This window comes from Tupaia chinensis, unplaced genomic scaffold (genome assembly GCF_000334495.1).
Source record: "Tupaia chinensis unplaced genomic scaffold, TupChi_1.0 Scaffold000239_1, whole genome shotgun sequence".
Lineage (NCBI taxonomy): Eukaryota > Metazoa > Chordata > Mammalia > Scandentia > Tupaiidae > Tupaia > Tupaia belangeri.
This window is the reverse complement of record NW_006159717.1, coordinates 728,956-744,724: the sequence shown is the minus strand read 5'-3', so window position 1 is coordinate 744,724 and position 15,769 is coordinate 728,956. Positions and strand designations below refer to the sequence as shown.

General features: G+C 52.5%; 1 protein-coding gene across 1 annotated transcript in view; it reads left to right on the top strand.

Moving 5' to 3' along the window:
* The first annotated feature begins 498 nt into the window (after positions 1-498).
* The window catches only part of TFAP2E (transcription factor AP-2 epsilon), a 21,270-nt gene continuing 5,999 nt past the window's right edge, over positions 499-15,769 (top strand). The window contains exons 1-3 of the mRNA XM_027771938.1: positions 499-547; positions 2,144-2,462; positions 15,126-15,240. Coding sequence (XP_027627739.1) covers positions 499-547; positions 2,144-2,462; positions 15,126-15,240 — 483 coding nt within the window. The remainder of the gene's footprint in view (positions 548-2,143; positions 2,463-15,125; positions 15,241-15,769) is intronic.

Genomic DNA, 15,769 nt, shown 5'->3' with positions numbered 1-15,769 from the left:
ATAGCACGCCCTACGTGACGGGTGCGGGGACCCACTTCTGCCGGAGCCCTCCACTTCTCACCCGCTCCAAGGAGGACGAGTCTCGTCCTGGGCTAGACGCTGCCTGACCATCGAGGCGCCCGGGCACCGAGTCCGTGCGCGGTGTCCGGGTGGAGGCAACTCTCCTACCGACCAAATCATTTCTCTGCAGCCCGCTGGGCCATTTCGCCAAGTAGGGCAACCATGTCCGTTCCGTCTGCCGGGGCAGCGGGTGCCTGGGGCGTGGAGAGGTGCGGTACCCCGCCTCGGGCTTACTTCCCTTTTCGCACAGCTCGGTGAGGCACCCCGGGCTCCTGCTCCTCCGCAGATGGTGCCGAGCCACAGTGATTCCTAGTCCCGCCCGTCGCCGCCCCAGGCGACGGCGGTGTGCATCGGGTTCACTGGGCGGAGCACAGAGCAGACCAGGACCCGGGCAGCCGGGGCTTAGCCTTCACCGCCGCCTTCTCCTACTCGTAGGCCATGGATGAGCCGGGGATGAGCCTTCTGGACCAGTCCGTGATCAAGAAAGGTAAGGAATGGCGTGCGTCTGCCAGGGCAGGGCCGGGCAAGATGGTGCAGGCCTGGGGCGCACAGGCCATGCTCTTCGACGCTGGTGCCTCCTGTGCGCCGGGCTCTCCTCCGAGCCCAGAGGAGGGCAGCGGAGGCTGCAGGCCCGGCCAGAGGCTGGGCAACAGCGCAGACTGGGTCATCCCCACACACACCCCCAGCCTGTGGCCTGGGATGGGCCCAAACCATTTGCCTGGCCCGCCTGCTGTGTGCTGGGACCTGGCTCTCTTGCCCAGGGCAGGACGTTCTTGTGGATCTAAAGCTAATTTTCAGAACGAGTTAAACCACTTTCCTGTTTCCTAAGAGGCAGACATGGGAGTGCTGTTCCCACTGATTTTGATAAATAATTTCCACTTACAAAACCTCAGCATTTTGGAGCCTGGTGGGCACCTTCTGCCCCTGCCTTCCCAGCAGGGCCGTGGGGGGCTCTACTTTTTCCAGGGAATCTTCATTCCGCCTGAACCTCCTGTAGTTTAGGATTAGGGGAGCTAGTTTGTGAACATCGTGTCAGGCTGTGTGCTGGGGCCTGCCCTGGGGTTAGTGTTCTGTGAGTCCTGTGCGTCTGAGTGTTTTGGGCATGCATCTCTGTGCCTGGGAGTGTGTGTGAGATGCGTTCCTGTGCTTCGTGCTCGGTTCTCTGCGTGTAGGGGTCTTGATAAGCAGGTATCTGTCATGTCCTAGAATTTGTTCTTTGGTACCTGAAGATCTCTAAGTACGCAGGCCCTTGTGTATTTTCAGGCATATTTTTGTGTCTCTGGGCATTAGTAGAAGCCAGGGGTGTGAGATTGCCTAAGTGGATTTTCCCACCTGAGGGACAAGTTTGGGCTGTACCAGGGTGGCCAGAGCCAGGCTCAGGGGAACCCATAGATTTGGGGTGAGCCCGGAAGGGATTCAGCAGCACACCGCAGCCTGAGGTGCCAGGGCGGGCGCTGGCCCTACGGGACTTGGCGTTGTTTTTCAAACAAGTGGATTCAAGCCCCAGCTGTTTGCCGTCTGGTCGTTAGGGGAAGCCCTAGGTGGGAGTGGGGTTGGTGCTGAGGCTGGATTTCCAGAGCTGGGGCTGCGGCTGGGTCACCGGGACCTGGAAGTGGGCTGGACTTCCTGCATGCGCATATTGTGGGGCTTGAGGGACAGACGAGAGGACGGTGCCCCAGGAGTTAGTGACTGGTGGGCTCCAGGAATTGGGGCTGTGTCACCCGAGCTGGGGGAGAGGAGGCGTTGGGAATCCAGCTCTTAGCTGGCTGGAGGGATGGGAGAGCGGGTCTGCCACTGGCTGGAGCCTGCCTCTGGGTTCACTGGAGATGTGACAGTGGACACAGCCACCAGTTCCTGACTCCTGCCTGGGCTTAGGGAGCTGGGGGCCTAGGTTCACGGCTTTCCTGGGAGAAGCCAAGATCCTGCCTTTTGGGGAGGGTTGGGAACCATCCCGGGAAGATGAGAAGGATCACGGTTGCTCTGTGTGTCTTAACCCCAAGCCTGAGGATAAGGGGGGAGATTCGATGTCAGGAGGGGCTGGAATCGCCTGGAGTTGGTTTATCTCCAGCTTCCCAAACTCCAGGAGTCCTGGTGCGCGCGGGAATTTCCAAAGGCAGCGCTCAAACCAAACTCGCTGTGTGCGCCGGACTGTCCTGGGCGCTGCGCGCGGGCTCCCTCGGGCGGGCAGGCGGGCGGCGCGGACTCGGGAGTGCGCACCAGGCGACCGCAGTCGCAGCCGTTCGGTGGCAGAGTGGGACCCCGAGCACCGGCGCCCTGAGCAGGAGCTGCGCCCTGGGCGCTGCAGACTGGACGTCGGTTACACAGCCGGAGACAGGCGCCCGGGGCGAGCGGGGAGACGTGGGGGGCAGTTCCTGCCGGAGGAAGCGCCTTGTTGCCGAGCTGTGAGCTTGGGGAGCCGGTCTTTGGGGAGGCCAGCAGAACTGGCTCCCGCGGTCGCGACCCGGATGGGTGTGTGGGCGATGCCGGGTCCCCGCGAAGCAGCCGGCAGTTTCTCCCTCCGGCCTGCGCGGTCACTGCGGGACTCCGATCTGGTCGCCAGCCCCTGGGCGGTCCATCGGAGGTCGGATTAGTTTTCTGTCAGCGTCGGATTCCTCTAACTCCTCCGGGCGATGACCCCGAGGGCCTCTGTGCAGGGGAGCGGGGAGTGCTGCGTGCGCAATGGAGGCAGCTCAGCCCAGAAATGGATTGCCTACCTCCGACTTGGCCAGAGGAGCCAGGGAGAGGAGCCAGGAAGCTCTTGGGGTCCAGACCTGGGATGTAAAGTCTCCGCTGACTCCGTGCGCTGAGCTCGGAGAGGTGAAGCAAAGCCCCAGCCCTAACGTACATTTCTAGATCGACCACCTTGCAGCCACCCTGTGGGTCAGGGGTGGCAGGCAGGGCCTCTGCCAACCGGAGAGGAGGTGGGGACCCTCTTTTTTCCTGACCACATTTGTCACCTCCAGTTTTGCTTGTCTCAGAGACACAAAGCAGGCTGGACTGACGGTAGAGCTGATGCAGGGACAGGGATATTTTGCAGCTGGGAAGGGCGGCCATCTGCATAGGACTTGGGAGAAGGCGCGGTGAGTGCCTTCTGGGCAGAGATGTGTGAACCAGCTCCGCAGGTGCATAACGGTACTTGCTGAGTGAGTGACTGGTGGGTTTTGAAGTTTGTGTGGACAGTGGGTGAGGAAAGGGACGAGTCTGCTCTGATCACACGGGGACAGCTTTGCAGAGGCCCTCCCTGCAGAAAAGCCAGACTGGTCCACATAAGGGTAGGTTTGAGGATCTGCAGCCACAGCTGGAGGGGAGTGGTTTAGGGGTGTGAACTGAGATTCAGTACACCCTCCTTCCCCCAGAGGAGGGTGGGCGGTTGCCTGCTGGGGGGGCAGGGAATCCCTCTCTGGAGGCCCCCCTTTAGTCCCAGGGTCTCCAGGGTAGGAACTGATGTAAACAGCCACCCTCTCCTCCCCGACTCTGGGGGGGGGGCGGATTTGGGCTTCCAAATGGACCCACAAGAGATCCAGGACTGGGGAAAGATGAGTGAGGTCAAATTTAAGACTGGCAAAAAGAGTCAGTAACCAAGATGAATAATACCTCTGTGAAGCATTTCCAAGTTTCAAAAATGCCAGGGCTGGCACTGGAGCCGAGTGGTCACAGGATCCAGCTCACACAAGGCCCACCGAGCATCGGAATCCAGGCCATACCAGCCCGAAAAATACTCTGGATGCATGTGCATGTGTGCCTCGAACCCCGACAGGATGAAGAGGTGAAGAGGAAAGGATTGCAGTGTGACCACGCCCCACTGGGTGCTGCTTTTTTTCTCTCTGTCCCTCTCTGGCAAGCACACATGCTCCTGGTAATTAAAAAACAGAAAATATATATGCATGACAAGGACATTTCAATAATTCTTTGAAAAAAAAAATACAGGACACACAGTAAACAAAATGTCAAAAACTTACATGAAGGTGCCGACAGGTGGCATGATGTTAAGGGTGCTGGTGCTAGACTCCTACATGGCCTACCAGGGTTCAAATCCCGGACCTGGCGGCTTGCCTTCTCACTTTCTCTCTCTCTCTCTCTCCCTCTCCCCACCACCACTGGTCATATTAAAATAAATAAAGTTAAATAAAATGATTCTTAAAAAACAAAACAGAAGGGGGCCAGCAGGTGGTGTGGTGGTTAAGGGTGCTGGACTCCCACATGGCTGTTTTGGTTCAAGTCCCAGACCTGGCAGCTTGCTTTCTCTCTCTCTCTCTCTGTCCCTCTCTGGTCAAATTAAAATAAAAAAAATAAATAAAGTTAAATAAAATATTTTTTAAAAACCAAAAAAACCCAGAAACTTACGTGAAACAATCTTTTTTTTTGAGAGGTTTTTTGCTATAGGATGCGTGTGCTCGCCAGAAAGACAGAGAGAGAGAGAAAGCGAGAAATCCCCAAGTGGGATCTTGGTCTCACACACACACACAAACACCTGGAATGAGTTTAAGCCACCTGGTTCAGGACTCGAACTATGGTTGGCTACATGGGAGTCCAGCGACATAGCTATTGTGCTAACTGCTGGCCCCAAGACACAATCTTCATGCACTTCCACAACCCTTCCTCACTTGCCTCCCAGACAAGTTGCCCCAGAAAACAACTAAGAGACTAGCCCACTCAGATTAAGTTTAGGCTTTAGTTGAGGATTATGGGAGCTTGGATGAGCCCAGAGCAGGGGAGTGAATAGGAGCTAGGAGAAACTACTCTGACAGTCAAGGAGGAGGAAACTTACCCAGCAGATCCCATTGTTGGGGGTGGGGATCACTACCCTTTCCATCTGCCTTACTCCTGCGTTAACCCCATCTCAGCCTTTGGGCCAGTGGCTCCCCAGGTGTGATCTAAAGAATCAAGTGCATCTTGCATCGAATCCCCTGGGGATGTTTGTTAAAAATGTAGATTTCTGGCTGGGCTGGCTCTGGCTCTGCACTGATAAACTGCTCAGGAGAAGGATCCCCCAAGGCAAGGGCGATTCTAACCCCCAGGCTAGTCAGCCTGAACACACACACACACACACACACACACACACACACACACACCCCTCACTTAGGCACACAAGCCCTCATTCAGGAGTAAGAGAGAGAGCGCAGATTTCTGGACACTCCCTGTCTACTGACTGAAAATCTCTGGAGATAAGGTCCTGGAACTTGCATTTTCTTTTCTGTTCTTTTTAAAACTGTTTCTTTAGTTTGCCATAGGGCACATGTGCTGGCCAGAATGAGGGGGAGAGAGAGAGAGAGAGAAAGCACCCCCAGGTATGATGGCCACACTGCAGTTCCCTCTCTTCCATTCTTCTCTCGGAATTTTGGGCACGCAGGAACACGTGCCAGGCATGTCTTTCACGCTGCCAGGCCCAGGACTCAGATTATGCAGTTGGCCATTTAGGATCCAGCCACTTTAACCGCCATGCCACCGGCTGGCTCAGAACTTGCATTTTCTTTTTTTTTATTAAGGTTTTTCTCCTAGGCGAGTGCGCTCACCAGAGAGAGAAACGAGAGACAGAGACAGTGAAAGGGAAAGTGAGGAATCACCCCCAGGAAGGATGACCACACTGCAATCCCTTCTTCTCTATTCTCATTCTAGGGTCTTGGGCACACACACACCCGACATAATTTGGAAGTTACTGGGTCTGGAAATTGAACCGCAGTAGACCGTGCAGGGAGTCCAGCAATGAAACTGCGAGGCCATCGCGGTTCGCATCCCAGACCTGGTGGCTTAGAACTCACGCTGGGCTCGTGTGCGTGCGTGCCCAAGATCCCGAGAGGAGAATGGAGGAGAAGGGATTGCGACATGGCCATTTCCCCTTGGGGGTTGATTTCTCACTTTCTATCTCGCTGTCTCTCTCTTTCTGGCGAGTGCACACCCCCATAGCAAAAACCTCTGCCCCTCCCAAAATAAAACCTGATTTATTGATGTAAAATTTACATATCTGGAACGCCCCCATTGTAAGATACAATTTGACGATTTTAATTAAATGTATGGTGTTGTGTAACTACTACCACAATCTATTTTTTAAATTGTTTTAGTTCCATGGTGTGAGGGAGACGGGGAGAGGGGGAGAGAGACAGCCTTCCCTCAGGGGTTTTACACCAGGACTTCGCCCCCTTTCCCACCTCAGCGAGCCCCAGATCATGGGCACCCGCACCTTGTGTGCTCAGGGAAGTCTCCAGATGCAAACACAGCCTTCCTGTGTAGGCCGGCCTCTGCAGTTTGAGTCCCGGACCCGGTGACTTGCTTGCTCGCTTTCCCTCTCTCTCTCTTCCTTTTCTTTCCTTTTTTTAATTCACTTTCTTTTTAAAAAGAATTATTTTATTTAACTTTATTTATTTAATTGATTTATTTTAATTTGACCAGAGAGGCATAGACAGAGAGAGAGGGAAAGTGAGAAAGCAAGCCGCCAGGTCTAGGACTCAAACTGCGGTCGGCCATGTGGGAGTCCAGCGCCCCACCCACCATGCCACCTGCTGGCACCATCTTTCTTTCTTTCACTCTGTCCCTCTCTAGTCAATTAAAATAAATAAATAAATAAATAAAGTTGGAAAAAATGTGACTAGACCTTTCACTAAAAATGACAGATGAAAGGCTATCGACCACCTAAGAAGTACTCAGCATCATTAGCCATTAGGAAATGCAAATTAAAACTACACTGAGGTAGCATTAGATAGGTTTTTTAAATCTTTTTTTAAGAGGTTTTTTTTTTAATTTTTCACGTGAATTTTGCCAGATAAAGACAGAGAGAGAGACAGTAAGAAAAAGCAAGGACACTGGGACCAGGACTCAAACCATGGTCAGCCGTGTGGGAATTCCAGAGCCTTAACCACACCACCTGCTGGCCCCAGATAGTTCTTTCATTAAAAAAAAAATTAACTTTATTTATTATTATCATTATATTCCAATTTGATCAGAAAGAGACAGAAAAAGAGAGAGCGGAAAAGTGAGAAAGTAAGCCACCAGGTCTGGGACTTGAACCGTGATCAGCCATGTGGAGTCCAGAGCCTTTAACCACCTCACCACCTGCCACCCCCCACCACTAGACAATTCTAATTAAAAAAAAGCAGATGGCGCTAGACAGTGGCACATGGGTAAACAATGATACCTTGCAAGGCAGTCCCCTATGGGACAGTTCCTGGTTCAAACCCAGAGACTTCCTGAGTACGCTGGGCACACGTGTACCCATGATCCGGGGCTGGCTGCAGCTGCGGGGTTAACCATATCATCAGGACCCTGGCAGGGGGTGCTGTCTCTCTCGCGCTCTCTTTGCCTCTCCTACATGGGAAAAATAAATAAATGTGAAGAAAAAAAGACGAGACAGGGGCTGCTAGGTGGCACGGTGTGGTTAAGGGTACTGGACGCCCACATCAGACCTGGCAGCTTGCTTTCTCACTTTCTCTCTCTCTCTCTCTTTCTCAATCTGTCCCTCTCTGGTCAAATGAAAATAAATAAAAAAATGTTAAATAAAATAATTCTAAAAAGAAGGAAAAAAAAAAAAGACCAGACAGTGCCCAATGGAGGTGAGAATGTGGAGAAACTGGAGGCCTCACACATGGCTGCTGTGAGTGCAGAACAGTAGGACAAGCACCGTAGGAAGAGGACAGCGGGTTCTTAAATAGTGGGCATAAGCTCACCATGCGACCCAGCAATTCCTAGACATTTACCCAACAGCAATGAAAACACACGTCAACACACAGACATGCATGGGAACGTTCACAGCAACACTGCTCATAATGGCCGAAAGTGGAAGGAAACCAGGGGCCGGCCAACTGACCGACATAAACCTAACGTGTGGACCCGGCTCAGCCGGAGCTCTCAGCAGTAGAGAAACGAGCGGCTGGCAGGCGTGGCGCGGGGTGAGGCGTGGCGCGGGGCGAGGCGCAGACTTCCTGCTAGGTAAACGACGCTGGACGCTACAGTCTGCGCATCTACACACTCCATTCACGAGGAACGTCCGGAGTACACGACGTTACAGAGAGCAGCTCAGTGGTCGCCAGAAGTTTGGGGTGAGACCAGACATTAACCACGCAGGGGAATGAACGAACTTCTGGGGGTGATGGAAATGTCTCGGTGTGGGCGTGGGGGCGAGTGTGGCCTAGCACCAGTGCAGTGCTCTGGGAGTCCAGTGCAGCCAAGTGGGAGTCCAGCACCCTCAGTCACCATGCCACCTGCCCCCCCAGTCACTATTTCAACCATTTTCTAAATAGGGTGTTATGATTGAGTAGTAAGAGTTCTTTATATATTCTGGATACACATCCTTTATCAGATATATGATTTACGAACATTTTCTTTCAGTTTGTTTTTTTTGCATTTTCTTCGTAGCATTTTTGAGATGCAAAAGTTAATTTTTAAAAATTTTATTGATATACTCTCATATTTTTTAAAAGAATTTATTTAACTTTATTTATCCTTTTTTTTTTTGAGAGGATTTTGCTATAGGGCACATGCGCTCACCAGAAAGAGAGATAGAGAGCAAGAAAGTGAGATATCACCCCTCAGGGGGGATGGCCCCACCACAATCCCTTCTCCTCCATTCTCTCAGGATCTTGGTTGCACACGCACACACACCTGGAGTTTAAGCCACCAGGTCTGGGACTCAAACCACGGTTGACTATGTGGGAGTCCAGCAACATAGCCATTATGCCAACTGCTGGTCCCTATTATTATTATTTTATTATTTCCTGAGAGAGAGAGACAGAGAGGGAGAGAGAAGGGAAGTGAGAAAGCAAGCCTACAGGTCTGGGACTCAAACCTTAGTTGGCCATCTGGGAGTCCAGCGCCCTTTACAATCACGCCATTTGCTGGCCCCAAAAGTTTTAAATTTTGATGTAGTCCAATTTATTGTTACTCTTTTTTTTTCTCTTTCTATTGTTACTTTCTTAGGAGTCATGTTTTTAGTGTTGTGTCTAGGAACTTTTTACTCAATCCCCGATTATGAAGATTTCTCTCCTATGTTTCTTCTAGAAAGAATTCTAACAGGTTTTCTGGGAGAGTCATATTCCTCACTTCAGTAGTCGGATCATATCCACTCCCCATGGAGAGAGAGAGAGACTTGTGTGACAGGTTGACTAGCTGGGAGCTCCTGTGTCCGCAGGAGTGTATGCGTGTGAATGGCTTCTGCAGTGTGACCAGGCCACGCCAGGAGACCAGGCCAGCTTCAGAAGCCTATTGGTGGGATCTGTCCTGAGAGCATGTGCAGCAAACCCCGAGTCTCTGCTGAGCAATCTGTGCTGCCCCCCCCATTTTAAAAAAAAGAATTATTTAATTTATTATTATTATTGTTATTTTGATTTGACTAGAGAGAGACAGAGAGAAAGAGAAGGAAAGTGAGAAAGCAAGCCACCAGGTCTGGGACTTAATCCCAGCCATGTGGGATTCCAGCACGTTAACCACCACCACACCTGCTGGCCCCTCTGTGCTGGTTTAATTCCCATGTCCATGACAATCCCTTCCCCTGCTTACCTGCTTCTCTAACTCTGGACTCCATTCTTCATGCCTTTGTTTTTGTTTTAGATTTTTGCCATAGGGCACGTACGTTTGTTAGAGAGAGAGAGAGAGACACAGAGAGAGGGAAAGTGAGAAATCCCCACCAGGGGGATGGCCACACCACAATCTCTTCTCTTTCATTCTCCCCTCAGGATTTTGGGCAGACATGCACACACACTCAGTGTGATTTTTCAAGCCACCAGGTCCAAGACTCAAACTGTGGGGTTGCAATGTGGGATCAGTCAGCTTAACCACCATGCCTCCTGCTGGCCCTCCCTTATGCTTATTTTTTTCTTTTTTAAGAGAGCTTTTTGCGGGACCAGCAGTTAGCGTAATGGCTATGTCGCTGGACTCCCACGTAGTCGACCGCAGTTTGAGTCCCGGACCCGGTGGCTTATGGAGGAGAAGGGATTGCGGCGTGGCCATCCCCCCCTGGGAGGTGATTTATCTTTTTCTGTCTCTCTGTCTCTCTCTGTCTTTCTGGCGAGCACACGCGCCCTATGGCCAATAAATAAATAAATAAATAAATAAATAAATAAATAAATAAATAAATAAATAAATAAAATAAAGGTGATAGAAGTCACTTAAAAAAAAAAGAGAGAGATTTTTGCTATAGGGCTCATGCTCGCTGGAGAGATAGAGAGACAGAAAACAAGAAATCACCATTGGGGGGACGGCCACGATACAATCTCTTTTCCTCCGTTCTCCTTTCGAGATTTTGGGCGCACATGCGCCCAGTGCAAGTTTTAAACCACTGGGTCCAGGGCTTGTACCAGTGTCAGCTACATGGGAGTCCAGCAAGGTAACCATTACGCCATCTGCTGGTCCCCCTCATGCCATTTTGGAGGGAAAAGAGACAGGTGGGGTTGGGGCAGGGAGGTCTGCTATTTATACACTCAAGCACAGGTCCACCTACACGGCATGCACGTACGCTCGGCAGCACCCACATCTGCGCACATCAGGCGTCACCAGCGAAAACACCCACGGATAGCATGTGCATGCCGCCACGTGTCTGCACCCTGAAGGAGGGCAGAGATTGGGCGTAGCTGCGGCTGGGTGTCAGTGGGGTGAGCAGGTAACACGTGCACAGTCCCACCCTCGTTGCTGTGTCTGTGACAAGGGTATATGGTTTCTGCGTACTGTCACGTGTGGCACTGCGTCTCTGGTCGCACAGGTACAAACAGCCTCAGGCAGCTTTGGCCTCTTCCCTCCTCCGGGGCCTGGCCTCAAGGGGCCCCAGGGCCTGACTGCAGTTGGATGGAGGGGCCTCTGGAGGAGAGAATTTCCTCTTCCTCAGACCTCTTCTCTGGCAAGGGGGGCATGAGAAAGAGGACAGTCATTTTTACCTTTGGTTGATTGATTGATCGATTGATTGATTGCTAGAGGACACGTGTGCTTGCCAGAGGGAGCGCCAGAGACACAGGGCGAAGGGAAAGCTCCGCTGTGGGAATGTTTCCGCTGCAGTCCCTTCTCCTCTGTCTCTCCGTCCTCTCAGGACTTTGGGGCACACGCACCTGCACCTGTCGTGATTCTCAAGCTGCAAGGGCAGAGATGCAGACCATGCCGTTGGCCATGTGGGATCCAGCTCTTAACCACCGGGCCAGAGAGCCAGCCCTTCTTTGTTTTTTTCTGTTAAATGATCAATTTATAGATTTCTTTTTCTCAGTCAAGCTCGAAGTATAATTTACTCACTTTGCAGTTCACCCTTTTCAATGGGTTGTCAGAAGAATTATGATGCATTTTTGCACAGAAAAATACATCATGACTTTTCCCTGATACATGTTTATGAATTTTGACCTATGTCTAGAAACGCACAGTCAGATAACCGCTAGAACAATCGAGATATACAGGCTAGTTCCGCCATCTCAAAGCCTCCCCTTAAGAAAGAGGGACACAGGAAGAGAGCCCCTGGGCATGGCTGCTCACAGGGTTGTACTGGTGGGCCAGGTAGGCTCCCGCACACCCAGGCTGGTGCCCCTGCTGAGTCGGGACATCCTCGCCCCTCACTCTAGGCCGGGGCAGGGCTAGAGAAGGCGAGTGAGGTAGAGTTGTGCGGAAACAGGTCAGAGCCCACCTGCATTGAACATTTTGATATTTAGTTGATCATGGGGTTTTACATTATAATTTTTATTTTTATTTATTTGTTTATTTTTGTCACAGAACACGTGAGCTTGCCAGAGAGAGAGAAAGAGAGCACGCCCCCCTCAGTGGCATGTGATCACACCGTAATCCTTTTCCTCCGTGTGTCCCTCCTATCAGGGTTTGGGGCATGAATGCAAAAGCACCCGGCATGTTTTAGAAGCTACCAGGCTGAGGCCTCGAACGGCAGTCAGCCACATGGGAGCTGACTCTCCCTGCCCAGTGCTTAATTGCTACACTACAGGGTCAGCTCTCATCATGGGTTTTGGACATTCTTCATTATTTTTTATTTTTTTATTATTTTAAAGATTATTTAACTTTATTTAATTTGACCGGAGAAGGACAGAGTAAGAGAGAGAAAGAGAGAGTGAGAAAGCAAACCACCAGGTCTGGGACTCGAACTGTGGTTGGCCATGTGGGAGTCCAGTCCCCTTAACCACCATATCACCTCCTGGCCCCCAATTTTTTTTTTTTTTAATGAGTGAGGGGGAGAGAGAGAGAAAGACAGGGGTACTTTTAGGACAGTCTGCCATGCACAGTCCTCTCGCCCCAGCCTCCCAGTTAGCTAGGAGGACAGTAGGCCTTCCCTGGGCTCCAGCATCCACAGCGGTGCCCTTACTGCGTACACCACCATGGCTGGGCCTAATTATTATTTTTTAAAATATTGTCTTCGGGGACCAGCAGTTGGCGTAATGGCTGTGTCATTGGACTCCCATGTGGTCGACTCTGGTTCGAGTCCTAGACCCGGTGGCTTAAACTCACTCCGGGCATGTGTCCATGAGTGCCCAAGATCCCGAGAGGAGAATGGAGGAGAAGGGATTATGGCGTGACCATCCCCACCCCACCCGGGGGGTGATTTCTCGCTTTCTATCTCTCTCTGACTTTCTGGCGAGAGCAGGTGCCCTATAGCAAAAACCTCTCCAAAAAAAGAAAAATATATTGTCTTCGGCCCAGCCATGGGAAGCAGGTGGCTGGTTGCCACTCTGCAATGTTGGAGCCACATGGAAGGTCGTGGCCCTGGGCTGACCTGAAATGTAGTCCTGGCTGGCTGGAGGGCAGGGGAGGAGGGTGCCTGTTCATCTCACAATAAAATGAACAATATATTGCATTAAAACACCCTGTCTTGATAACTGAGTTTTTTGGTGCCTTGTTAAATGTGGCCCCAGGATAAGCCAGGGTCTCACTGGCCTCACCCTAGTTCTGGCCCTGTGCTGGAGAAGGGAACTCTCCTGGGGTGAAGGGTCTGCTGCATATTCTCCACACATCCCCGACTCTGCGTTCTCACTCACACCCACCACCCACCGTGGCATTTTGGCCCCTCCCCCGTGCCTGAGTGGGGGCTGGCGGGTATAGCACCGGCTTAAGCAGTGAGACACCCCGACACTGGGCTGTGGGCCGTCACTGCCCTTCCTCCCACTTGGGGGGTCCCAACCTTCCTTTGCTTATTTCTCCCACACTTGGGATGACCCCTGAGCCAAGACCCTGCCCTCAGCACACTCCGACAGGTGGGGAGACGGCCGAGAAAGCAAACATGGAGGGTTCAGCTGGGGTGGGCTGGGGTGGAGGAGGCTGGGCTGGGGGCCTGGAAGCTCCGTGTGCAGGGCACAGTGCCTACTCCGAGGCCTGGGAAGGAGAGGCCGTGCTCACAGAACAGAGAGGGGACCCTGGGAGCAGCCCCGAGGGCCCAAAGAGCTCGCCCTGGGGGTCCCACGTCCCAAGTTGCACCACATTCCATTTGGCCTGTGCTAGGTTTTTGTTTTTTTAAAAATAAACAATAAATAAATTTTGTTATTATTATTGGGACCAGCAGTTAGCGCAATGGCTATGTTGCTAGACTCCCATGTAGTCGGCCACAGTTCGAGTCCCGAAACCGGTGGCTTAAAACTCACGCCGGGCGTGTGTGTGCATGCCCAAGATCCTGAGAGGAGAATGGAGGAGAAGGGATTGCAGCGTGGCCATCCCCCCTGGGGGGTGATTTCTCGCTTTCTGTCTCTCTGTCTCTCTCTGTCTGTCTGGTGAGTGCATACGCCCTATAGAAAAACCTCTCAAACCTCTTAATAAATTTTATTATTATTATTTTAAAATTTGATATTGGCACTCACTGGAGAAAGACATAAAGAGAGAAAGAGAGAGGAATTGAGAAAGAGAGAGAGGAATTGAGAAAGCGAGAAAGCAAACTGCCAGGTCCAGGACTGAAACTGTGGTTGGCCATGTGGGAATCCAGCACTTTAGCCACCATGCCATCTTCTGGCCCCTGTATTTCTTTATATCTTTTTTTTTCTTGTTTGTAGAGAGACTTTTGCTATAGGGTATATGTGCTCACCGGAGAGACGGAGGGAGCAGAAAGTGAGAAATGACCAAGGTGCAATCCCTTCTCCTCCATTCTCCTCTCAGGATTTTGGGCACTCATGCGCATGCACCCGGTGTGAGTTTTAAGCTGCCCAGTCTGGGACTTGAACCATGGTCAACTATGTGCAAGTCCAGCGATGTAACCGTTATGCCATCTGCTGGTCCCTATTTATTTATACCTTCCATGAGCGAGTTACAGAGAGAGAGAGAGAGACAGTACCTCCAGCAGGGCCCCAGTGACCCACTGCAGCCTCAGCCAGCCCTTGTACCCAGAGGTCTCTGGATGTGAACCAGAACCCACCCACGTGGGCCGCCCTCCCTGAGTGTCGCATCGTGCTGCCCAACTCACCTGGCCTTCACATCGTGTCTGCTGGCCAGTGTGGGTCTGAAACAAATGGGCACCAGAGGAGGGCTAGGCCTGCAGAGGGTGAAGAGGCCATCGCGACGTGACTGGTAAGGACGCGAATGTCAGAGCCAGTGGTCAGAGGTCGAGGCCACCTCTGCGCCTTACTTCCTGTGCATTTGAGTTCTTCGCAGGCTCAGTTTGTGTGTGTTGAGATGGGCTACGGAAAGCAGCATGAGCCCATACAGCTCTCGTGCGAGGGCCGTGTGTGGGGCTGGCCCTCCTCCATGGGCGGGCCCCACCCTGTTCCGCCCAGCTCTGGAGCTGGGATCCATTCTCAGGCACCGATGGGTTTTCAGCTGGGGAGTGACGCATGTTTCCCAAAGACCCCTCCGGAGCAAGCGGGGAGGGCAGAGCAGGGCCTGGGCGGAAAGTCATGTGGGCAGAGCAGCTGCACTTGAGGCACGTGGGGAGGTCAAGTGGGTGTGCAGGGGAGAGGCGTGGATGGTACCATGGAGGTGCTGGCCGGGTGGCCGAGGAGGCCGGCGGTGCTCATGGGGAGGGGAAGGATGGAGCCCTGCCAGGCTTGTTTACCTTTGGTTTTTATTTACTTATTTCTTCCCTAAGAGAGACAGGCAGCCCCAGCAGAGTCCCCACGCCGAGACCCATCCTGAGTCTCAGCAGGCCCAGATCACGGGCAGTCACATCCTGCCTGTGTGTACAGGAGGTTCCAGGATGAGAACTCGGAACCTTCCCAAGTGAGCCCAGTTGTGCTACCAGGCATCACTGCCCGGCCCGCCTGGGTGTTCCTGAGGCCCAGCACAGTTCTCGGCACACAGGTGCAGGTGCTTAGCAAGCGTCTACCGGTGGCTGGAAGGCTGAGCACAGTCGGGTGTGCTGCTGGACCAGTCTTCCAGCTGTGCATCGGGGGTGGCTGAGCATTCAGTGAGGTTATCTGTGTGAGCCCTGCACAGGAGCACTGTGACTGCTGGCTGGACTCCTCTGGGGCCCTGCGCTGTCCCCCCACATCACACACGGGGCCTTGCCTAGCAAGAAGAGAAGGCCTGGAAGGAGCAGGTGCTTCAGTGGCCCCTTCCCGGGGCTAAGCTGGCGGTCAGACTTCAGGGCAGAGTGTCTAAATGAGTTTTAGGAAATTAACTTCTCAGATTCCCTTCCCTTCCTTTCCTAAATAATTGAGGAGTGTTTGGGGATGTGGCTGCGGGGCGCACCTCCTGGTCTCCCTAAACATCCTGGAATGACGGGTAGAAAGGGGGCCAGGGCTGGAGGTTTACGGGGGTGGGGGGGGAGCCTCCCTGTCTCAGGAATATGGGACTCCAAAGCCCTCCTCCCCTTACCTCCCCCCCCCGC